Source organism: Pelecanus crispus, chromosome 9, assembly GCF_030463565.1.
Source record: "Pelecanus crispus isolate bPelCri1 chromosome 9, bPelCri1.pri, whole genome shotgun sequence".
Classification (NCBI taxonomy): Eukaryota; Metazoa; Chordata; class Aves; order Pelecaniformes; family Pelecanidae; genus Pelecanus; species Pelecanus crispus.
In genome coordinates, this window is record NC_134651.1 from 28,801,317 (window position 1) to 28,826,781 (window position 25,465).

At 47.6% G+C, this 25,465-nt stretch overlaps 1 protein-coding gene across 1 annotated transcript; it reads right to left on the reverse strand.

Annotated features, from left to right (window-relative positions):
• Window positions 1-259: 259 nt before the first annotated feature.
• Window positions 260-19,615, reverse strand: C9H3orf70 (chromosome 9 C3orf70 homolog). The gene is made up of 2 exons (XM_075717099.1): window positions 19,444-19,615; window positions 260-816 (listed from the first exon to the last, which is right to left on the reverse strand). The coding sequence occupies exons 1-2, from the start codon at window positions 19,613-19,615 to the stop codon at window positions 260-262; spliced, it is 729 nt and encodes a 242-aa protein (XP_075573214.1).
• Between the last annotated feature and the right edge of the window lie 5,850 nt (window positions 19,616-25,465).

Consider the following 25,465-nt stretch of genomic DNA (forward strand, 5'->3'; position numbering starts at 1 on the left):
TCGGCTATAAAAGTCTTAAGATTTATCACTACCTTACGTGCAGATGTGGGAGATCTGATCAGGCTGAGAACATGTTAAAATTGCTCAGGCTGCTGCTAAGTTCACCAATATGCAAGTCCCGTAACCGCACTCCCATGAGGAATCTGAAATATCAAGTGCACTGGAAAAAAGGGATTGTCAGAAAAAAACCAAAATATAAATACTACAAAAGCAACATTACTGAGTGGGAACTGGACTGATCTGATACCAACTCGTCGGATCACACAGTGGTTTCTATAGTCTCAATCACTTCCATTTCACACTGCGAGGGTGACAAGAGCGGGCATTCATCTGGTTCCCAGCTGCTATCCGGGCTGTAATCTTCTTCTGAACTTAGCTCGGCAACCCCCTCCGTGTCCTCGTCACACGACTCCATGTAGTGAACCCCCACTGCGTTGATCCCAGAGTCCTCAGAGCTGGAAGGGGACGAGCAGTGATCTGGTTTTGGTGTATTGCTCTCTTTTGTGATTAAGGCATTGCGAACAGGGACTTCCTCAGGCTTTATCTTGTGGGGCATGGGGGGAGGCTGCCTCTGCACGTAGCACATCTTCCCATTGATGCATTTCACACGGTAATTGTCAATGAAGAGGTCTGCAATCGTACAGAACTGCGGGGAGTCGGGGGGCAGAGGGGGCTGGAAGACCGGTGCAAACTTCAGAAAGTGCTCGGTGAGCGAAACAGAGATCTGGATGGTGTTTGTGGACTCCCGAGGGCGAACAGGTATTTCAGTGCTGGGAAGCTGCTCTACAGGTGTCATGGGCTGATAGACATATTTACCTGCGGGGACAACAGAAAAGCATTTAAAGATCGTTGTCTTTAAGTCAGAAACAAACTGATGACATGATGCTTTCCCTTGGCCATTAATAATCACCAACAGTTCCCTGCAGTCAGCAGCCGCGCTGTTTTCAATGGCCTCAAAGTGTTTAATCCTCTCCTGGTATGGATTCTGATACTTAATACTGTAGGTAAGCATAACCTCCCTTACTGCAGTCCTGCTCCTCTCCCTGCCCTTGCTTTGAAGACATCTGTAGGACATCACTAACTCTAGAAAATTAGCTCTGGGGGCACAAATCCACAGCTAAGAAGTGGGACAGATGGCTAGGCTGCCTGCACCCCTTTCTAGGGGAAAGAAAACTGAAAAAATGCTCAGAGATTTTTTTTTTTTTTCCCCCACCGAACACAGAGCAGTTCTAGCTTACATCTTTGCTACAATGATCTAAATTTTATTATATCATTATTCCAAATTACGAGTCCCCCTGCATGTGTTTCCATGTTCTTTTGTTTTTTCTGAGGACTAAATCATGTTTTTCTGTATTATAAACCAGCAGTTCATGCATGACTGCAAGTTTAACACAGAAAATAACAGAATTCCCAAGCCATAGAAATGTTCTTGGCATCTTGATTATCTGGTTTAGTAGTAAGAAAATAGGATGATGTTAGTTATATAGACCTGAACCAAGTCTGAACTGAAAATCTTTACTAAAATAAACAAAAGAGCAGAAAATCAGTACTTTGTTAGCAAAAACTGAGAAACCTGAGGCTATGCCTAAGACGGTAAAATACTGCATTTTATTTGCATGAAGCCTCTGAAAGATTCATGTCTCCCTAGGGGTTCATAGACTATGAAAGCACAAATTTCCAGAAGACTTGCAAGTAGCAAGGCGCTCAGAAGAGTTTTGATACATGAGCTGCCATTAGTGCTTTGCAAAGGCAGAAAAAGTATCAAAGCGCTGAAGGACTGTTTTGATGCTTGAAGCTCTCCAGGTAAGGAGCAGAAAGCCACCAAAGTCTTGCTGCATTAATGAATCCAGCCGTGCTGGGATGAGATCTGCCACGTTTTTGTGTCTGTGGCTCAGAGGTAGGTGCAGTCCTTCTCCCCCAAATTATCCATTCCTTTGGACAATTGGAGCAGTGATTGTGTTTCTGCTCAGGAAGGCTGAGCAGGGCCTGGGCCAGCGGCAGGAGAGAAGGTCCCCAAGGAATGGCTGGCTCCCCCCCACCATGCCTCTCTGCAGTAAAAAAAAATCCCATCCTCAGCCTGGGAATCCTTCCCAGATATGGGAAGAGCTCTGACTGCAACAAGTTCCCAGCCAGCGTGGCAGTCAGTGCCCCCAGCCGCCTGTTGAAAGCACTGGCACTGGGATAAGCTGAGAGAGCCCAACTCTTGGCTGCAGCAGCCTCCGGGACGTTCACTGGCTCTGCCGAGCCAGGGCCCACGCACAGGCTGTGCTTTGCCAGCCCAGCTCCAGTACGTCACCAGGGGAAACCTTGAGCGCTGGGGAAGGCTCTTTCTTTCCACTCCTGCTGCGCTGTTGGTACTGGAGGGGAAATGGTTCGTGTGAAAGTCAGCTGTGCTCTGCTGGGACTTCGCACCCCCATCACTGAAGGACGCGGAGAACAGAGGAAATGCCACAAAGAGTGCAGAGCCGAAAGAACGGCTCAGGGAGCGCTGGAGCGTGGGAGAGGCATGCTGCAAGTCCAGTGCACGGAGAAAGCAGGCTCAAAGGAATGAGCACCAGGCACGCTGAAGACAAAAGCCCACCCCTGTCATGCCATGGGAGAGAACAGCCAACCGAGCCAGACTGAGAGCAGAGAGACGGTGGCAGTGGGTGGGCAGGGGAAAAGAACATTCTGTGAATACATTTGACCAAGCTCCCCTCAAATCACTCCACCTCAAATCACATCAAGCACTCTTTTTCCTACTATCTGTGGAATCATAATTGTTAACAGAGCCACTGGAAAAGCTCAGTGAATAGCTTTTTTTCCCCTCCTGTTTGATTATGGCTGGATGGCAGAAAATACAAAGACATCCTTTCCACTTGCCATCTTTTTTAACATACCATGGTCTAGTTTCTAAACTTGCTGTGATGCAGAGGAATTAAGTGCTAGCATCAAACAACTGAACACTTCAACCACAGGCAGAGCAGAGCTCACTCTTCTCTGGTGCCCTTTGGAGCAGCAGCACAGCTATTTCAGTTCTGGCAGTCACCAAGGGCTGGGGTCTCTCAGGCATTTTTGTAAATCTTGCTGACACAACTTCTCTGGGAAGCTCTCCGGGGCAGGTGAGCAGACCTTACCTTCACAACCCGCCGTAACAGCAGCAGCCCATGGCTTCCTGCCATCTGCTCTTCTCCAGAAATCCTTCTTTGAAATTAGTCAACATTAAATATGCTACTGTCTTTGCAAAGCAACACAGACTGATCAGCGTGCTGCTGGTTGGAGTAGTATCTGATGAAATTCAGCTCACGGAAACTGAAATGCAGCCTACCCTTACCTGAAACCACGATGCTGTATTTATTCATGTATTTGGAGCGCTTCTGTGTGGGCTCCTATTCCATTCCATTGACAACCAATGATAAAAACTACATACTAGTGAAAAAAAAATTCTCAACTCAATTTTGTGCCACCTCTATTTGAAGTGTCCAAGGAAGGCCCTGGTGAAGATTTTAACAGGATCAAGGAAAAAAGGTATATGCACAACAAGACTGTATTTTTCCACTTAAAATAGCCACCACGTGCTGGCAGAAGGCTGGGGGATGTTGGGAGAAGAAAGCAGGGAAATTATGCCAAGGTAGCTTACAGCATGGACATTGAACGATGAATCTTTGATTTAGCAGTTTGACTTTTTTTTTCTTCCCCAAAAAGTGGCGGCAGGGAGAGATGAGGTGTTACCCGGGAGCTCAGCTGGTTGTTTTACCATCGCAGAAGCATGTGGTAATTCTCTGCGTGTTTCAGAACTGCCCTGCTGGCATTAATTTCAGGGTAGAAGAAAACAGCAGCTATTCTGTTAATAGAGGATTTCAGTTCCCCATTTGTGTGACCTTACAGTGGCTGAAACCATTTCCTCACGTTCCAAGGACAAGCTCTACCAAGGTAAAGCAGGAATCACCCAATGGAAAAAAGGGAATTTTCTACATGAACGGATTTCTACATTTCTTTAGAATTCTGGTACAAGTTTGTTAAGTTTCAGCTAGTTTTAGGGACAAGTTTGTTTGGTTTAGACAGATTAAACGTCTGCTTTAAAACATGATCGGGTCCCTCTTTAAGGGATGCTGGTGCTCACAGCTGGGACTGTCAGACTGGATCATGGACAAAGCCGTGGTTACAGCCTCAGTCATAACTCCTTACCTTACATAAGGCATGTAAACACATCAGCCATGATGCATCCTATGAACAATAAATGCAGAAATTTAAAAATCAGATCAACCCCCTGACCCTGCAGCTTGCAGGGATGTCTTTTTCCCAGAAAATTATCCCAAAAGCACAAGTCCCCAAGTTCTCTTATAATACATCTTAGTTTGATCAAACTCCCACTGAAATAAACAGCAATATTTTTGCTGACTTCTAACAGCTGGCAAAAGTCTACGATAAAATAGTACTTTGAACACCTATTCTGATACATTCCTTTTAATACGCTAGCACGTAATTTATTGCCTATTTATTCCAACCAAGTTAGTTGAAGAACTCTGCAATTGAGCTGCGCTGATGAATGCTCCTGTAAATTACAGTGTTTTGCACAAATACAGATGCCAGGCTAGACACTGCATCGCAAGTTGTTTCCTGGGTCACTTGCCACCGCTGCCTATACGGAAGACGGTAATTTGGTGAAGGAAAAATACTGCACGTGCCAAACACATGTCCAAAAAAAATCAAACTCCAGATTCTGTGAAAAGCAGTTTGCTGCATTTGCAGAAGTTTGGGAAGCTCTCGAGCACTGTAACAGCTGCTATGGAGAAGCATCACCGGTCTGGCTCTGCAGTTCCACCACCACGGCAAAGGGCTCAGGGGAAACAAGAGCCCATTCCTCTCCTGGGTGTTTAACAGGAAATGTGTGAAACCAGGCTCTGCCAAAATTATTTTCATGATAAGTCTCAATTATCCATGACAGCCATATGCTAACAGATGATGATGAAATGCGAGACAATGAGAGACTTCAGAAGTAGGTATGTAGGCTATGCTTAACTATGTCACAACTTAAAGCCTGCACCAGCACCTACACTTTCTGCTGCTACATGCTCGCTGTTATCCTCCATAAATGCTGCACCTCTTTTTCTGATCCCAGTCACACAGTGACATCAGTTTGTGCATAACTAAAAAGGGCTGACTGTATTTCCATTTCTTCATTATTCAACCGACCCTTGTGAAAGCCTAAAAAACAAATCCTCCAGAGAAATAGCACACACTAAAGCCAATACTCAACTGCAAAAGAGCTATTCCAAACCTGGCCAAAGAGGTACGTACTGGGCAGTGCACAACTCCCTGCTGCTCTGTTCACAGAAATACGACTTTTATTGCCAAATCAGATGGATGCTGTTCACCAAAGCCTTCGCTCCATGCCTCCAGTGCCACCTGCCAGCAGGTTAAGGCAGAACCCAGCATAGCAGTGAGCTCTATTGTGACCTGCAGATCTTGAGCAAACACATGCAACTTGGATCCCCAAAAGTACATATACACTTCCATATTATATATATAGAGATATATATATTAAAAAAGTCTGTTTGTGGCACTGATTACCAGAACTATGTGGTTGATTGACTGGAACCTGTATTATAGTGTCTCCTGCTTACAAAAAACAAATACAAGCCTTTAGAAGCAAGCCACAAGGTCTTTTCTTTCTGATTTTTTTTGCTAATTGAGCAGTCTGCATGCATCCTCACCGAACAGACACAGCAGCAATTTCCGTGGCTAATACAAAATAACTTAACCATGAAATAAGCAGAGGTGCTGCTTAAACATTTTATTTTCCACTTCCCTTCATGCCAGCATTCTAGTTTACCTCTGACACTCATTAACATGCTTAGCATAGTAAAAAAAAAAAAAAAAAAAAAATCCATCTTTCAGCAGTGAGGTTTCTTATAACAAAGTCTCAAGTTTTGCTGTCTCAAAATGCTACCTTGTAGGATTTTTTTTCACAATAAACACCACCACAAATTGCAATGCACTTCAGAAAATAGTAAAAGATTGCTGTAGATCTTCAGTTGTGGATCTTACGAGTCTAAGTCAGTGATAGGTACTGTGTGTATTTGTTTGCATGCAAGACATTTAGACACCTTTTAACTGAAACATAAAAGCTTTTTTAATATGTATTCTTTCCCCTGCAGTTGCTTGGACAAAGATTTCTACACCCTCTAATCTGCCAGCTCACCTACTCTCTAAAAATCAGCCAGGTTAATGAAGGCCTACTAACCACACGCTATTTAACCATAACCTGGCTCAATTTAACCCATACAGCTTAGGAACTGCTCTCAGGCACCTGAGCTGGCTGAGCGCTTGTGGTGAAAGCACCTAGCTGAGGTGTGCTGAAGGAGAACCAGCTCTGATCTCACCAGAGATTTCAGTACCTTTGGCTGTGACATGTGATTCAGGGAGGCTGAAGCAGTGACCTCAACTGGCAAGCACATCAAGAGTGACCTCAAGGGCAAAGCACATGGGCTGACATTTAGGCAGCGGTCTGTTCCCACCAAATAAGGGTGTGCAAAGGGTGCATGTAGTCAGTGTCCATGGTTTAACAGCAGAGTTAACGTTTAAGTATTGGTAATTTGTTTCTGCTTGTACCTACACCTTTGTAACAGCACCAGTGATCTTCGGTTACAAAGTCAGCCAGAATTCTCACTCCAGCCATGCAAGGCTCTCCTATTGCCACACACAACCCTGCCAAAAAAATCAGCATACGTGGGAGGGAAATCAGTCCCACTATGAAGAACATAAAAAAAAAAAATTCTAATTAAATACTGCACAGCTTTGTGAAGGAGTGAAGGCAAAGCGAGTGTTCATAATGCATGTGTAACAGAATACAGTATTAGCTTGGAGGGATTCTGCATTAGTCTAAGGAGAGTTCACAACACGGGGGGCTCTTCCACATCTCTCTGCATGGGGAAACGTTGGAGATCAGCTTCTCAAACACTGGCTTTCTTCACAGCAAAAGATGGAGAACTACCAAGTGTTCTTCCAGTGGGACTTGTTTCATATGTCACCAGTGTGGCAGGAGAGACAGCCCTGTCTCTCTAGGAAGAGCTGACTGGATGCACACCCCTCTGACGCCTAAATGAAGTTGTCTTGCAGGTGATGACAGCTACAAGCTGGAGTAGTGTGTTGCTGCCTGGATTGGCACAGTAGCCCAAGGACAACATCTAAGCTGTCAAACACCCAGCTGGTTCTCCAAGATCCCCGGGGCGGTAGGTGGCACAGGTGGCAGACAGCTCTACCGTAACGGACTGGCCTGCAGTCAGCCCCAGCCCATGCACGGGAAGGAACCGGGTATAGTTTCACCACTGACAAAGCAGAAAGTTGGGGCAGTCGGAGGGCTTTCCTCATTTACAGACTAAAGCAAAGCTTGCTGCCCACAGTCTGGAGCTGTATATTGAAGGGCACTCAGCACCCTAAGCCTGCTTGAGGTACCCACCACACCTTTTCTTCAGAAGCATTCAGCAGAGTAGAAGGGTCATCTGCAAGTGTGATACTGGTCTGAGCACCTACATGGGGATGCTGCCTTCCAGCCCTGCAGGCTGCAACAGTGGACAAAATGACTGCCTCTGGCCTTCCTCCTTTCTCTCTCCAGTTATATGCACAGCTTGGGACAACAAACCTTTGCAAACAAAGATTGCCCTAACCATAAATACTCACCAAGGACTATTATAGCTTCAAATTACACTTTGCTTAGAGCACAGTAACAGCCTTCCCAGCGGGGCAAGAACAAATGGAAGGAGAAACCCAGAGTACACGTGCAGATGGCACATATAAAAAAAAACACTGCTAACCCAGTTTCCATTTCTTTGTATCATATGGAATAGCCATCATGCTGTATCTAGCAAAACATCATGGGCTGTGTTGGGAACGTGAGACATGGAATAAGCCACCAGAAGAAAAGAAAAATATTTCAGGACACTGAGGCACTGTCAGATTTATGGTACAAGCTCAAGTAGAGCTGAACTGTGCCATTGGTTGTTATAATGAACCATAACTAAAATGCTTGCCAATGTTGAAGGAGCGTCGTAGATAAAGATATGCAGCACCTTAATGCAAGTGACATTTTTGCCCTGAGCTTCTTCCAAACAACTTTGAAAAAGCACTGAGATTGTTCAAACAATTTTTTAGTGCAGGGAACACAAACAGAGCATCCTGCACATTTCCAGTACTTCTGGCATAGCTAGAAGACACAGTAAGGAATCATAAAAGAGACTCCAAGGACACAAGCCAACTCTGCAAAGGAACACCAGTTACCCCACCACCACCATAAAAGAAAAAGAAGTCATGCAACAGGACCTTAGCAGTCTGGAAATACACTAGGCAACATTAGCAGGCTCTGACCTTACAGAGGTCTATCATTACAAACAGCACCTTCTCACAGAAGCACCTGCATCAGAGCACTAACAAATCCATTCCACTCCTGACCTCATCCAAGCAGAGAAAAGAACTTATTCTAGTACTGTTTCTACAGTGGCTCCCCCAGCAGCAATTTTGTACAGTTGCCAGTTCTCTTCTCCTGTGAAGGAGAGGTGTTCCCTCTCATTGCTGTATAGCGAGAGGCAGCTGTGACAGCCCTTGACTTGATGAGCCGTAAGTTTTTCACAGGAAACCAAGAAAGAAGGAGGAAAAATCAGCAAGTTTTTCTTCATCAAATTTGTATTTTAATGCCCTTTTGTCTTGATTTGTTTTAAATACAAAAAGGATCATGATTGTACATGCTGTGAGCTGTCTAAGCCTTTCAGAGTTTTCTGTGCTTGTCTGCTTAAGAGCAGGTAACTCTTAAATGCAAACAGACCCTGGAGCTTCCTTCCATCATCCCTGCTCCTTCCTCTCATTTCTTACATGGATTTACCAGACTTAAAGAAAAAGCAACCCTGGAGGCTTGAGGAATGTTTCATGCAGCCATAAATCCTCTTAAAGGGGCCATATTTGCTTACTAACCATTGTAAGGGAGCAGAATATTGACACCCAAAAAAAGCAATGAACAATAATGCACACCACATGTGCGTTCTGAACGGAGCAGTACCTGTGAGAAGTGTCACACTTACCACAGGTACTAGTAACCCCAGCCCCAGCACAGCCCCATGCTGGGTTACAAGAACACGCACGCACCACAGCACAGACATGAAAAGCGTAGCAGACAGTCTCAGGTACCTCCACAAGCACAGCTTACCATGAGCACAGCAGCTAAGTGCTGGCTATCATAATCCAAGCTCCAAAGCCAAGGATATTTCCCTTCCAACACCCCTTTAGAAAGCCACCTACCCCCGCAAAGGGAACAGCCACTCTTTGCACATTTCCCTGAAAAATTTTATCCCCAACTTACACTAATGATATTTTTTAAATTCAGTAGAGAAGATAGCAAAAAACTGCTTAGTGCTAACTATTTATTCTACAAACCCAACCCTGTGCACCATCTGCTCAAGCTTCAGCATCCCATCATTTTCATGCAGTCAGTGTGCTGATATGGTAACAAAGGATAAGCATAGATCAGTGTCGCGAGCTACCTAGAAAATGAAGGTATTTCCTGGTATAGAGAAACCACAGGCACTAGAGAGACAAGTTACGGTCTTCTTCCAGGTGTGTAGTACATGCTGCAAAAGCATGAGCCCCTGTATGCAATGGGAATGTCTTCCTGTGAATTCTCAAATAAGCAGAACAGCTCATGGGTTCTTGAATGGAAAGTCCTGTCCAAAGGACTGTACCATGCAAGACAGACCTGCACTCTGCACCCACAGTAGACAGCCCCGACGGACAGCTGAGGCAGAAGGTTGGGTTTTGTAGCTTGGAATAGACTCATCTTTATGGCTACAGCTTGTCTTCCTGGTGGGCTGACAGGAGAAACAATGGCATATGCGATGTGGTGTACCTGTGCTGCTCCCTTCCTGTTGTCAGAGTACAGGGTCTCCTGCTGACAAGGCATCTGTGCAATGGCCTTACCAGAGCGCGAGCCTTCTGGGCTTGACAAACAGCACATTCTTCAACTTCATCGCTGGGAACAGTGTCCTTATTATCGATACAGGCCATTCTTTTAACCCTCATCCAATTGCTTCTTCTGGTACCTATCTATGCACATTTCCATTCATACTTCATTCAAACCGATCTTTGTTTTTCTATTACAAGCCTCTACCAAACCCATTTCTGGAGAATTTAAAGGACTACTCTCCCTACTTACGCCCAGAATGCATCACCATGTGGGGCTGGTGTGTGCAGGTATGTGTGCCAACCCTTCCCTCGGAGGGGTGTGGGATCCAGCAATGCTCTGCGTAAAAAAATAAAAGACCAAGTACCACCCTTGGAGGCGGAGGAGGTGGGCCATCATGTCACACAGTGCCACTGCGGGCAAATGGCTCAGAGCAGCAGGACAATGCAGGTGGGAGCAAACTCAGCACGTGCTGCTGTGGCAGAATAAGTGAACACTGGCAGAGAGGTAAAAGCATTGCCCTCAGTCACACCAAGAGGGCCAACAGCACCACCATCCCACAGCATCAGCTGGGGATCACCAAGATCTAGTGGCACAGGGTAAGAAAAACAAAAAGGTGAGTGTCTCCTTTTGCCTGCCCTGCCTACGGACGGGTTAATGCTGGTGGACTGCAGAAGACTGCAAGAGCTGATCAGTCCACCCTGACACAACTGATGGTGTCCAAGCCTTTCAGCAGGGACAAGAGGCAATTGTGAGCGAGTGCAAACATCTGGAATATGGCTCAGGACGAGCAAAGCAGCGAAATCCAAACAACACAGGCAGCCACACAGCACGAAGCATGAAGCAGCCAAGCACCCTGCCTGAAATGGCTGCAGGTGTGCTCCAGCACTGGCATCACATGTCAAGCAGTGAGAGGGACGACAGCAGAGCATGCTCTCACTGGGCACAGCAGGGAAAAGGTTTTAGGGCTGGGTGCAAGTACACAAGCAAAACAAGCAGTTTTGAGAGCACGCGTGTGGGCTCTCAAGCTCCACAGCCACCAGTGAGAACAAGAATACAGATGCATGCCTCTTGTTGAAATTGTTTTACAACATAGGTTATATATAAATTCCAACTGTTACGTTGCCTACATTAAAGTATGGGTATATTAAAAACAAGGCCCAGTTGCCAAGCAATCAGATTTTACTTTCCCAGCAGGTTTTTGACTTCCATCTATGTGAATATACTGAACTATTGGCAAAAACATCTCTAAATTGCACCAACTGCATTTATTGAATTCTGTGATCAGTCACTACATAAAAATTGATTAGTGGAAGAATCAAAGCCATTATGAAAACATACTCTGTATCTTGTGGACAGATAAATTCATGAAGGTGCTGGAATAAAAACCACAACACACTAAAACAGGCTCACTTCATATGCACAGAGAGAGAGAGAGATACATACACGCTACCTGTAATCCGATCTACTGTCAACCAGCTTTTTACATTAGTATAAGGTTGTGCCATCCATCAACAGCTAAGCCCACACTGTCACAGCTATCATTCTGGAACATCTTACAATGTTTGTGAGTAAAGCATTTTGCTCTTTGTCCCTTACAGAAACAAAAATTTCTGGTATAGCCTTTACCAATGTGCAGAACTAATTTACCAAGGCTTGAAGTGAGTCATGAAGTGTAAGGCAGTGTTGGTTAAATTGAGAGCCATTACATAAAACACCCGAAGATGTCCATTCTCTACAATGGACATTCTCTACTCGTTGCATCCACAGGAGTAGCAACAAAACAAATCCTTGATGAGCACACAGGTGCCACCAGGAAATCTGAGGTCCTGTGCCAAGTACCTGAAAGCCCTCTTCAGTGCTTCCAGCAAACCTGAGCACACAGTCAGCTCTGCACACTTGCAGGATGGAAACCATGAAGACAAGAATCCCGTGACTCAGTTTGTCTCATAGGGCAATGCAAGAATATGACCACGGGCTGCAGTTTAAGACACAAGAGACATCCATCAGCAACCACAAGAGTAAGGATAATGTGTTAGAAGGCACTGCAGTCATACACTTTTGCATTTAGGAGCTTGGAGTAAGCACGCTCACAGCTTCAAGCTGGCAAACAGATTTCCTCACCTGCAGAGTCCAGGAAGGAAGCCGCACATTTGCCACAGGCACTGTACTCCAGTACAAATATTATCTTTGAGATGTTACTCTGCAGCGAGAAAAGTGCCTGAAGCCTTTTACCAGAATGAAGATCTCTGAGCAGGAGCAGAGGCTCAGCCTTCACCACAAAGCTGTTCAGAACGTCCTGAATTCAGACAACTGCACCAGCTGTCAGGATGCAACATTAATGAACTTTTCCTTCAGAAGTACTTGCTTCTAGTAGGAAACATCCACAACCTCATCATTTCAGGCTGGTCCTAAGCAGGCTTCATGAAAACAGCAGGTTAACCCTTCAAGCAGCTACAGAGGAGAGGGGCCATTTATCTGCAACTCTCAGAGGCTCTTACTGGCAGATCATTGAGTTTTAGGCAAGCAGACATAATTCTTTGTGAATCACGCTCCTCAGATGGACAGACAGATTATGAAACACAGCCTCATAGTCACGCAAACTAGAGTTTTTGGCTGGCAGAAAGTGTTTTGGTACACAAGGCCCCTTTTTCTCAGGACTTTTGGAGAAAGAAGTGCAGTGATTTCTATTCAATCCTGTATGAGGCATAGAAGAGTTAGTCCTACAAGATGTACTTACAGCAAGAAACTTGAATTCAAAGATTTTCCTGTGGTCTATTCCTGTTAAGTGAGATCAGGGTTTTGTTAATAACAGAACATGCATGTCTCTAAACATAACTGCATTACAGTGAGAATTTCAAAATGAATGCCAGCAGGCTCTTTCAAAGGCGCTGATGTTCCCACAGGGTATAATGAATCTACACATGTAGGTTCTCTTTCTGAGACACAGCATCAATAGTATATTCATACTGTGATTTGTGGATTATAACTAAAACCAGAGCAACAAAACACAATCCAGGTCCAGAATGGTGCACCCATAAAAAATGGCAGATAAGTGTTTTCCCTTAGAGTTACACTTCAGAATATATTAAGCTGACATTCTTTCCGTCATTGTGTACAGCTTAGTGAAATGAAGCTAGAATATCATAGCTCTTCAAAATACAGGTGAAGAGAAGATCTTGCACAGCCACAGGCAGCAAATCGTCATTAAAAGTCTTTTCCCATTACAAGCTGAAAAACTACCTTTCTGCGGCTCTTGCCTGGTGCTCAGTGTAATGCCTTGCTTGTGCACAAACATTTTGTCCAGATACACAGACTTAAACTGGATCAAATCCTTTTCACAGCAAAAGCAAATGAAAAATGCCTATTTCTCCTAGGATTTGTAATCATCCTCCCACCAAGACAAGCTGTGTTTTCAGAGAACACCCAGCCCCAGAGTTCCTAGCCCCACCGCTGCATTCCTGTTTAGACAGTTTTCCACAAAGAAAAATGTATGAGCTACTCCAAATATTAAGTCTCAGAATTTAAAACATAAGCATGTTACAACTCCTTTCTTATGTTTATCCAACAACTCAATCATCAGGATGTAGTTTTGCCCTGTGGAAGAGCACTGCTGGAAATTCAAGTTGCCATTGCTAGTGCCAGGCTGGCTACTTCCAGTAAGCTCCAGCCTACTACCACCTTTCGCAGAGAGATACACGTAAAGCACTGGTACGCTACTGCCCTTCTGCTCTCTCCTGGACGTGGCAAAGAGTTTCGTAGCCACCAAAAACCAATACAAAGAAAACCCACCAGAACAAAAGCAAGGCTTTTGAAGATCTACAATGTATGTAATGCTACGGAGCACCCCAGGGCTTATTTTAGGATCCCCTCCAGGGCTGTAGCTGCTTCTCTAACATGAAGCGATCAACAGAAGCAGGCTGGCAGGCAGACACAACTCCTCTTTAGACCCCCAAGCTCTGTCACGGCACACTTGAATACCTTCAATAACCATTTTAGCTTACTTACCAGTGGTGTTACAGGAAAGAAAGACTGCCTTGCTGATTCCCCGCTTACAGTTCCCACAGGCAGACTGGGGTCTGAATAATTACATGGGCTTCAAAGATTGTCAGAGACCCTGCTGATAGCTTCTGTCGCTCGAGAGGTGGGGGAGACACCATGGAAATGCTACTTGTGTGCACAGAGCTACTTATATGCTGCACACATCACTACATAGGAGGGGAAAACACCAGCACCCGGCGTGTGCGGCCAGGGTGCGTACGCTGCCAGAGGACAGGTAGGAGATGCGATGTGACACACAACACCACATCTTTCTCTCTGGAAGAGACATAGTCAAGGCTGGCCTCGACAGAGAGCTTTCACCAGTTTTGTGGGACAGAAAACAATTTTTTTTATTTAAAAATGTTATAAAATAAACCCACTGGTATTTCAAGTAGAGAAGAATGTGAGAAACAAATATCTGCTTGGAGTACACACAGGTGCAGTGACTGTACTGATTTGCTTCGCTCCCTGACAGCAGCTGCGGGAGATGGATCATCGCCTCTCACCGCCCAACCACACAGCAGAGACCGACCGCAGACCCAAAACTATGACTGGTCCACCTCCAGATGGGGGACCTGCAGATGCCCGTGAAACAGACACAATGAGGAAGTGATGTAGCTTGCTCTGAGAGCAAAGAGACACCCTGGTCTCCCTATTCAGCAGGCAGATGAACAAGAAATGTAAATATATGCTGATTCTGCACCCCCAGAATATGTGCTGGCATGGCCAAAATCAGAGAAGTCCTTCTCCCCAAAACCACCCAGAAAACACATGCCCTTCATGGCGTGCCACCCATCATACAAACCCATTTTCTCCTTTTGGCTGAAGAATGACAGTTTTTTGGGTTTCTTGCCAAGCCTGCCTGACCTCATGCAGAAACTGCCAGGTCTGGATCTAAACTCAGGGCGTTAACAGTCCCATCATTACGTGATGCACACCAGGGAGCAGGAAGCTATTTCAAGGCACACCTGCAAGTGTTATACACCACTTAGCAAAAAGCAAGGGTGGGGGAGCATTTGTATTTTTTAAAACCTATACTGCCACCACAATCCTATTACCTGTCAGAGCCTAGCAACTTTTCTGACTTTCCTTTCCCTTTCTGACCACCCAAAGGAGACCTCACAGCTTTCACCCATGCTCAGTTTGTTTTCTTGTAAATGGTCCAAACAGCTGAATCTTGCAGAAGTGGTGGAACTGAAATTTATTTGCCACATTTATTTTTCAATATAAGATATGCAAGAGTCTTTAAGTAACTAAAGGCCTGCTTTTTTGATGCTGAACCAGGGCAAAAAAAAAGAAAAAAATTAGAGGAAGGCTAATACAAGGTAGCATGATCACTATCTATTGATACAACTACTGTGAAACAAGTATTGTGGAACCATTATTCATAATGTATTTTTGATAACTGCAACATAACATACTGAGAGTTCTGCAAGGTGTTTAACATAATGCAAGATATTAAGATTAAAAAATTAACACAGTTGCAACAGAATACCCTATTTTTGCATTGTCTAGGGATGAAGCCAATCTTGTAATTGTACCAAGTGCGGTGCTTTCTTTGGTGAGCTAATTCTTAGGAATTAAAATGAGCAAAACACAGTCAAAGTCCTGCTCTCAGGACAGATGTAACCCCAAGGATCTGATCCCTTCTGACAGAAGCAGGTACCACCACACAGCCAGCAGCCTTGCAGACAGCATCAGTGCAAATCAAAGCCACAGCGGAAATCCAGAGGTGAGGAAAGGAAGGCAGGCACCTTGCTGCAGACCTGCCTCTGGTGCATGTTTTCTCTGACTCTGGAAAAAGTGGATCTGAGTAATTTAAGGGTCTCAACCTGCATCTAATAAACAAAAGCCCACAAGGCTGTCAGAGGGGAGGGGAGGAAGGTGAACAGGGGGCTGTCACCCTGGCAAGGGGAATGCACGCAGGGATAGTCTGAAAGGGTGCAGTGCAAGCAAGAGAAATGTGTAACAGGACAAACATAAGGGGCTGAAGTCAAAACACCTCTTGGGCCAACACATTCTTCCCTGCAGGGAAGAAGACTCCGAAGGCTTGAGCCCTCATCCTGCTTCCACGTGCAGGCAGGAGTCGGCAGGTGTGCAGATGTCCGGCAGAACACAGGGGAAGGCTGTTGCAGCCATCTGTCGCAGCAGGATACGAGGTGCTGCCTGCTCTCCCGGACCCCTGATGCCCACAGAGCCAGGTGTCTCCAGTGACACCCAATGCACCCTGCCAGCCCTCCCATCCGCAGCCTCCCCAAGCCCACTGGTGCTGCACATTTTGTGCTGCACCTGCTTATGGAGGTTTTATTTGGGTTCAGAGCTCCCCAGGCACAGGGGCACATCAGAGAACCACCTCCCATCTCACAGGGAAATCTGCTCCCCACCAAGCCTGAAACAGACTGAAAATGACCCAAAATAAACTCCCAGGCTTAGACACAGAAGTCATACAGATACCCACAGCACTTGAGGGTCTCAGAGCTGTTTGGATACACTGAACACTCTCTGTGATCTCGCCTGCCAGCTATTATTGCCATTTTATGGACAGAGAAACATTGGAGATAAAGAGAGCGCTTACAGTACTGCTCACTTCAGAGCATGCCAACAAAAACGGCTTTGGGGAATTCAGACTAGGTTCTTTCTCAATTATTACTTCTATAGTCGAGTGGCTCTGCGATGCTAAATTGCTTCTATCACTAAGTAAGCAGATGTAATCCTGAATACACATGAGGAGACAATCAACCCATTGTGGTGGTGGTGAGTTTTTGTAATTTGTTGGTGTAAGTGCACTTTAACTGAGCTGACGTTCTCCAGGACCTTGGACACTGATGGAAAATAATACTTCAAAGGCCATTTTAATTGATGTAGAACTTCCTGTACCCCAATACAGCTCTTAAGAGTCACAGAAAACTACTTTCAAGAACCCTCTGAGGATTCCCAAGTCGGCATTACAGCACTGCATTTATGGAAGATAACTCCCAATACTGTTTAATTACATCTCTGACCTCTATACAACTTTCCATCACAGGCCTCATTCTTACCCCTTTTAAGTCCAACTCAACTCATTCTGCAGGGGCAGGATACAAAGAGATCCTTAGCTCTGAAATTTGCATGAGGAAATAAGGGGGCAAGAAGGGAGCGCACTTCTTCATGGCTTTCAGAAGATTAAACAAGAAAATGAGGTATTTGACTTCCTCCATTTAAAATCATAGTTTCATGCAGCAAATGTATCTCAAAGTTTCCTTAGCTGTAAAGGAGGAATTAAGAAGGAAGCTTGTACTTCTTGCAAAAGCTGTAATTATTTTTAAATCTTATGAATGCCACAGGGAAGCTAAGGGTTGGCTGGGATCTCAAGTGGTCCTTCCAAGAGGGAATCAGCTCCATGTTAACTCCTAAGAGACACCAGTCCAAGCCTTCCTTAAAGGCCTTCAAGGACCACAATTCCTCACCTTCTTAAGTACTCTGTTCCCTTGCCTCATTTCTCTTCCAAGTTAAAATGTTTTCTAATATCCAAACCTAAACTTTCCTTGCCACAGGTAAGTGATAACTGGTTATCTTCCAAGTCTGTGCAGAGGACTAGAACACAGCTTCCTTTGCAAGGCTACCTTCACACTTTGAAAAGCTCATCTCCCCTCCCTCCATCAATCTTTTACAGCCCAAGCAACCCCTTTGCTTTTGCACCCCCTTGTAAATCCTATTTTCAAAGCTGATCACTGTGATCTCCTACAGAACCTCCCCAATTCTTCTACAGCCTTTTAAAGTGCAATGCTCAAAACTAAGCCCGTCAGTCTGGTTTCATCACTACTGAGCTGAAGAGACTAATTAAATTGCATGCTTGCAATGCTCCTGTTAATGCCTCCCCAAGCGGGGGCTTGCGTTCTGGTTTTGGATTTTCTACCACAAAGGCCTCCTGCTGCTGACACACACAGTTTGTGATCCATCTTAATCCCCAGATCCATCTCTGCAATGGCACTTCTCCAGGTGTTCCCAGCTCCGCATTTGACTTCCCCTTCAGAGGACCATCCCCAACTGATTTCAGGTACCATCTCCAGTTTATAAACACCATGTTGAGCTCCGATCCTGTACTCCAGAGTGCTTATAAGTTCATGATGGAGACCACAAATAACTGAGACCAGAGAAATTTTGGAAAAGAAGAGTAGATCTAGGTCATAACTTGAAAGCCTTTGTATCATCGATGAAAGGCCAACGAGACATTCCTGTCCCTGTGCAAGCAGGTGACCATGGCACCTTCTCACATAGCCAGTTGTGCCACCACACAGTACTCATTTCAGGGCACAGACAGAAAAAAAAACATTGTTCTGAACTGATTTCAAATGAACCCCAAATCAAGGTGAAATTCCTAGAATGTGTATTTAATTCAAACAGAAGCTCTCGTCCAAATAAAAGGTGGCCCTTTTCCCCATTAAACAAAATTTGCAAAAAGTGTGCATGAGGGGGAATCCATGTAGGAGATTAAATTACAAGGAGAGATGGCGGCAGACTTAAAAGGAGAATGGGATGGCAAGAGTCAAGGGACGGCAAGAGTCAAGGGACATCTTCAGCAGGACCAAGCAACCCTCACATAAGAGTCCAACTTTAACCCCAACCATCCAGACTTTAAGATCTCCAAAACGCAACACGACCTAAGAACGCAGCTCCATCACCATTTCCTGACCTCATACCAACACACTGTTTGAAAAGCCTGCTCTTCGAGGCTGTATGTGATTAATTATTCATCAAACTATGTTTGGACATCCACAGTTCAATCCCAGCCTCCATGATTACACACATCAGTATCCTGAATACAGATATTCAAGTCATCGGGCGCCTTTTCAACGGAGTTGGATCGACACTGGATTTTGAAACAGTAACTAGCTGCTATATATACCCTAAAGCAGTTACTTCTCTACTCGAGAGATTGTAAACCGTATGCCTGTAAAAAGAAAATAATGAGAACCGAGAACGAAGTAGCTGGCGAACGCTCGCTTCCTCCGCTGAAAAGGACAGCCGCATGCAGCAGCAGCGGTGCGCGAAGGCAGCAGCCGGCGCCGCAGGCAGCTCGCCCTTCGGCCGTCACCGGGCTCCGAGAGGGTTTGGGCGCCAGGCCCCGCGGCAACGCTCCCCGGCACCGCCGCTGCGGCCGCGCCGCCGCCCCGCCCCGCCCCGCCCCGCCCGGCCCGGCCCGGCCCGGCCCGGCCGCCCCTCCGGGAGCAGCCCCGAAGTTTGGGGTCCCACCGCAGGGGGCTGGGCCCCGGGCCGCGAAGCCACCGCGCCGCCGGCCCGCCGCCAGCCGCCGGGGCCGGGCCAGCTGCGGGCACCGCCGCGGGACGGGACGGGACGGGACGGGACGGGGCGGGAGAGGGCGGGGCGGGGCGGTGAGGCGGACGGCGGGCAGGGCGGCGCGCGGGGGCCGTTAGGGCGGCGCGCGGGGGCCGTTGGGGCCGCGCGCGCGCTCGCTCGCTCGCTCGCTCACTCACAGTGGCACCATCCCAGGTGGCAGCACCAGTGGAGGCGGAAGCAGCGGCCGTGGCTATGGGTGGCGCAGAGCGAGAGCCCGTCGCAGGGCTGGAAGTCGGGTCGGCCCGCGCAGCTGCGGGCCAGCGCCTGAGCCTCGTCCAGCTTCTCGCTCTTCGCCGCCGCCCCGCTCATGGCGCCGCCGCTCCGCCCGCAGCCCCCGCGCCGCAGCGGCCAGGAGGAGGAGGAGGAGGTGGTGGAGGAGGAGGAGGAGGAGGAGGAGGAGAAAGAGGAGGAGAAGGCGCCGAGCCGCAGCGGGGACCGCCCGCCCGCCCAGCGCCGCGGGGGGCAGCGCCGCGGGCAGGGCCCGGCCGCCCGCCCCGCCGGCTCCGCCCCGCCCCGCCCGCCCGTCCTTCAGCACCGCCCCGGCCTCCCGGAGCCGGGACGGGGGTGCGCAGAGCCGGGCGTGCGGCGGCAAAGCCGCTCCGGGAGCAAGGTGGTCGGTCGCGGCGTCCCAAGGGCGGGCTGGCCAGGGGTCAGGTTGCCCCTCGGGCTGCCCTGCGGGCCCTGTCACACCGGGAACGCCAGCTCCGCCGCGCCGGGGTGTGCGCGCGAGGGCACCTGCCGTAAATTTCGACCCATTATGAGATTTAACTGATTTTCAAAGGCATCTTGTAGCGGCAGGAGCACACGTGTGTGAGCAGTGACTAGTCCTGGCTAAGGCAGCCTGGCTCCCCGCAGAGATGAGCGATGCCAGCGGGCCACGGTGCCCGGCGCTCCTGGGCCAGGCAGCTCCCCCAAGCATCCCCCTCTCGCCCCTGCCGTGACGGGGCGTGGGTCGCTCCTCTCTGGACCCTGCCGGACTTGTTAAATGGGATCCAAGCACCCTTGCTTCCGGACAGCAGCCTCCAAGGAGTGTGAGGAGGCAAGCAGGCTCGACTACATGATCAGGTACGAGTGATCTGGGGCGCTCCAAGTGTGTGGCTCTTGGCTGTGTCATGAGACAGGTGGACACAGATCGGCCCTGCAGTGCCAGAGTCAATGGAGCAGGAGACAGCTGCTTGCACATGTGGCCCGTGGCAACAGGCAGTTCTTGTTTTGTTTTATTCTTCATGCTGCTTATTCTCAGGTCATCTAATCAGGAAAACCATTTCTTTCTAAGCATGCAGTGATTTTAAAAACACTGATAAACTTTGTCTTCCATTTAGTAAAATAATCAGATATAATTTTGGTTAATAATGATATGAAAGTGTATTCTTATTTTCCAACAATCATATCTCTAGGCCAAAATTAAAGTTTGGATCTATCTTGAGCAGTGGCTACTTTATTTGGTTTCCTAAGTGTAGTGGTGGGCTTGTTTCCCTGTCATGTTTGAAAGTAAATTTTGTTTTTATTGCCCCTCTGCTCAGTACTAAGAGAGCTGAAGTCGTCTTTCTGTTAGAACAGAAATCAAATTGGTCAGTTTTGTAGTCCCTTATCTTTGTACATTACCCAATAGCTCTTTGGCAGAAGTAGTCAAAAAATACTTCTTTTTCTGTGTTCTCCAGAATATCTCCAGACAGTTCCTTTGGAGTCTGTCCTTGGGATAGATCCCAGACGTGTCCCCATGCTGTACACCCTCCTGAAGATGCGCTAAGAGGCTCATTTACTTCTTGCCAACAAAAAGAGCTTACGAACAACCAAGCTGCAGGTGTATCGCTGTGATCAGCTATGCGCTTTCTGCGTAAAAACAAGGGATATGGGTCATCACTGCAGAGCAGAGAGTTGCACTGAGGCTTTGAACAACGTCTGACCATCGTCCCTGACTTGCAGCACAGACCAGCTCCCATGCGGGGCTCACTGGGGGAAGCCTCTGGCCTGTGTTACAATGGAGGCGGCACAAAATGGTCCTGCTGGTCCCTTCTGAACTGAACCCTCCCTCGTTGCTAGGAGTGGGACAAGTGCTTTGCCTCAGCAGATGGGCTGGATGCCAGAGTGGGAGGGCTGGAACGCTCACCCGTGGTACACCCAGCTCCTTTCAATGCAATGCACAATGGCAGTCAGCACATACCTGGTCTGCTGCTGCCCTTACATGGTCCTGGGGAGTCTTTCGCTCCCTCCTGCAGCATCTCAGTGCCAGGCGAGCCCTGGGTACACATGACAGCATCCCAGTTTATGCCCTCGCCTCCTGGGATGTGCAAGCGGGGGCTACAACCTCTCCCTCTCAGCAGGCTGGTCACCCACAGCTCACAGGAGAGCTTTTCACCAAGCTGAAGAGACATTTCTGGGCCTGGTTTTGATTGCTGGGACAAAAATAATCGGAGCTGGCTGAGGGTGGTAGGGAGGTTTACCCTGTTTTTACGGGTGCCTCAGGGACGGGACCCGTTAAACTCAGCCTAACTGGGCAGGAGATGGGTGCCCAGCTGCACCGAGCAGGGGGCTTTGAGCTTTCCTCGGCGCTGGTCCTCAGGACTGAGGGAGCTTCGCAGACCTGTAGATTTTAAATGCCTCCAGGGTTAACTGCACTGGAAAGTGAGTTTTCTGAATCACTCCTCAAGGATTACCTGTCTTTGTTTTGCCAAAATCCCACTGAAATCTGCAAACATTCAGGACCTTGCTCAGCCATTTGCAAGCAGAGGAGAAACTGACTGCAGAATCAGGCATTTTCTTTGACACTGTCCTGTTGTCTTCCTGTTCTCTGGAGCCCACCAGCAGCAAATAGGGATGCAGCTCAGCTCTCACAGACCCCTGGCCCGAGGGGTCTACCTGCTGGCACAAAGTCCTCCCTCTCCACCACCGTTTCACCTCCAGAGCTGCTCTCAGACCCAGCCTGGGCTGTAAGATCACTTTCTGTTAAAAAGAAATAAAGTGAAAGAAGGTGAACTGTGGGTTACAGAAATGGGTGTAGGTGCTTCTGACAAGACTCAAGGGCCCCATCCAATTTGGACATGTGCTGCAGGACAGTGCTTCTTAGCATGCCATAAGACAGGGAGCTTTTTGCCTCACTTTGAAGGCCCAGTGCTGCAGGGGACGCTGATCAAAGCTAAAGCAATTCTCTCCTTTGGTGCACTCCCATTCTTTACTCTTTTGCAAAATGCCTGTGGCTGAGCAGTTAATGGAGGCATCTGCTGCACTGGCAGAGTTCTCCGACTTAATTAAAGACATCTAACGATTCTGCAGCTGCATGTGAGAGATCACGGGTATTCGCAGGGCTGAAACCGAATATCCTCAGCACTGGAAAGCAAGTGTCCCCGCTGTGCAGAAAGCATAGATCTGCAGCCAGGCACTCACATGAGAGTACAAGCAGGGCCCAAAGGTTAAGCATGGACTAGAGCCAGCTTGCAATGCGTGTCGCCAAGGCCTCACCATACTGGAGAACTGTACAACCTCAGCTCACACATAGCTTAGAACAGTCAGACTTGCAACAAGTGAGCAGAGCTGGGGACATTCCTCACCAGTAGGGACGGTTTTACCTGGAAAACATTTTTAACAGATAGTTTCTAACTGAGTGAAAATAGTTAGCTGGTTTAAAAAGACAGGTGGGAAAACTAATGCTGTACCAGGTGGTTATCAAGTTCTCCTCTGCGTGGGACCGTGTTCTCTCCCTGTTAAATGAAGAAACATTTCACTCATGGGCATATTTCTGGTATCACTACATATTTGAGCTGATCAGGGACTTTGCAAGGCTGTTGTTTTAACAACTTACCAAAGAGGCTCACAGAACAGGCTGGTGCTTTCTGATTAGATTGCACATCAGCAGACACCAAGGGCTTCAAATGAGGCTGCTGAGCAGGGCTGGGGGCCGGGGAGCTGCAGTTGCCCTTCGGCGTGCTCTCGCCCTGCTGGGAGCAGAACAGTCGAGAGGCAGGGACTCCCACACACTCCTGCCAGCTGTGGGGAGCCTCGTGCCTGCCCTCTCAGCTGCAAATGCAACCTCTCAGCGCCAGCAATGTCACTGATGGCTGGCTGGGATGTAAAGCAGACAGATCAATGCTGTGCTGCTTTGGTCAATATGAATTTACAAATGAAATTCTTCAGGAGAGGCATTACTAGTGTGAACAGCCTCTGTTCTCAGTAATTTCCGTGAGGGAAGATGAGAAGGGGAATGGGCACATCAAATGCACCAGCACAGAAGTGCTGCAGGTGAGGAGAGGCATTGTGGCCACAGGGTAGAAGCTGGTGGGTCTCAATATCCTGAGACCAGCATCCCTCCTGAAGAGGAAGGGCACGCCTTCTCCTCTGCAGCCTGCTCCTGCTGCAAGGGGAATCGCCCTTTCCCAACTCATCTGCAGTACGGGTGAACACCACAGCACGAGGCACAGGAGAGGGGATGTTAGCCTGGACAGTGCATCGTGTCCAGAGCTGTCCTGCAGATGACATGACAGCTGCCAGCACCAGCCAGTGCTGTTGTGTAACATGTCACGCAGAGTCTGCTCGCATGGAAGCAGCGCTTCACCTTTGAGCAAATGCTGGATTGCTCTCAGCTGTGGCATACAGGTGATTCGGGGGAAACTGCAGCATTTTGCTGGGCCTAGAGTTAGCTCTTTCTCTGGTCCTGGAGAAAAATCCTCCCCGGAACCAGGCACTTGGGTTGGCTTGTGACTTCTGAAGGGTTTCCTGCCCTCAGTTTTGCACCCTCACCCACTGAAGGACAGGGGTAGATAAAGGGCAAAATAAGATATATTTAGAAAAAAGAAGCATGCAGACTTTTCAAACACAAACCCCTGCACAAACAGGAAAATGATCTAATTCTACCATGCAGAGAAGCAATGGAAGTATGTATAGAAAGAACAAGCACATTTTCCTTTTTCTACTTTTCCATATGATATCATATAATCTGTCATTAGATAATCCAAGCACTTTTATTAAAATAAAAAGCAAAAGTTAGACATCCAATCATAATCTTCCTGAGAAGGGAACCCAGACCAACCTATTCTCCACACTGGACTGGAAGATACATTCACTAGACATGAGAAATGGAGACTTTGTCCCAAAGCATCAAGCCTGGAGCAAGTTTGGCGCTCGCTCTGTCTGCTCTCTGCTAGAGATCTGCTGCCTCCCTGCGTGCCTGCAGCAACGTTCCTGCCTACACAACTCTTGAGCCGTGTACTTCTCCGTGTGCCCTCTGCCCATGTGAAAACCCAGTAGGTGCCAGGCCAGGCTTCAATCTGCTCAGTTAGAGCATGTTGAGCCCCAAGACCTGGTAGCTATAGGCAGGCAAGATAGGGGGAGTGATGGCAATATGTGTGGATATCCACACTTAAGAGATGCCAGAAGATGTTTCTGCTTGGACAAAGCCGGGTGGGCATAACAATAATGGAGGATGTAGTCTGGATGCAGAAGGTCAGTTGTGAGCCAACACCACAGGGCAGGTTAGTCAGGTCAATGCATTTGTGGCTTTTCTGTCATTTATTAGAATTTCCTCTGCAGCAGGGAGGAGGGACGGTACCAGCCCTGCCCCTTGCTCTCTGCCCAAACCTGCTCTCTCCAATTCATTTGATGTTACCTCTGAAAGGTGCTGCACCCCTTGTGTCATTGCTTCCCCAGCAGCGGGAAGGGAACAGGCTCCAGCTGGCTGTCTTTGGGAGAGCCAGGGAATCCAGTGGAGGTGGGCTGCACAGGAAAGACCTGAACAAATTGGGAAGCAGACTTAGGGCAGGATCTGGTAGATCCAGTCAGTCTCCAGTGAATTGCCTCCTACCCTGATTTGCTTTGTGGGCTGTGGATGCTGCACCCTCCCTTCCACAAAGACTTACTGGAAGAGATGTACAGCTGTGAAGACCTGAAGACAGAGAAAAATGAGACAGGCCTTTACACAGCAATGTGCAAAGCAGGTGGGTAAGGCTGGTGGTGGGAAGGGTGGGTGATGGCAGTGGTTACCTGCAGCAAGAGGGAGACTGAGATCAATCATCAGCCAAAGTTATTCTCTGCAAAGGCCCAGGAGGGCCAGTGACATTGTTTACAAGCCTGTAACACTTTGGTTTTGATTGGAAAAGACAGTGCAATTACAGCACCTGTTTCATGAGATCAGCCTCCACTGAATTTATATAGCGGGCATCAACAAAA

Excerpts from the sequence above, each read along its gene's own strand:
- C9H3orf70 (XM_075717099.1), bottom strand. The coding sequence starts at position 19,615 with ATGAGCGGGGCGGCGGCGAAGAGCGAGAAGCTGGACGAGGCTCAGGCG. Across the intron at positions 817-19,443 it reads CCACCTGGGATGGTGCCACT|GTAAATATGTCTATCAGCCC; the intron begins GTGAGTGAGCGA and ends TTGTCCCCGCAG.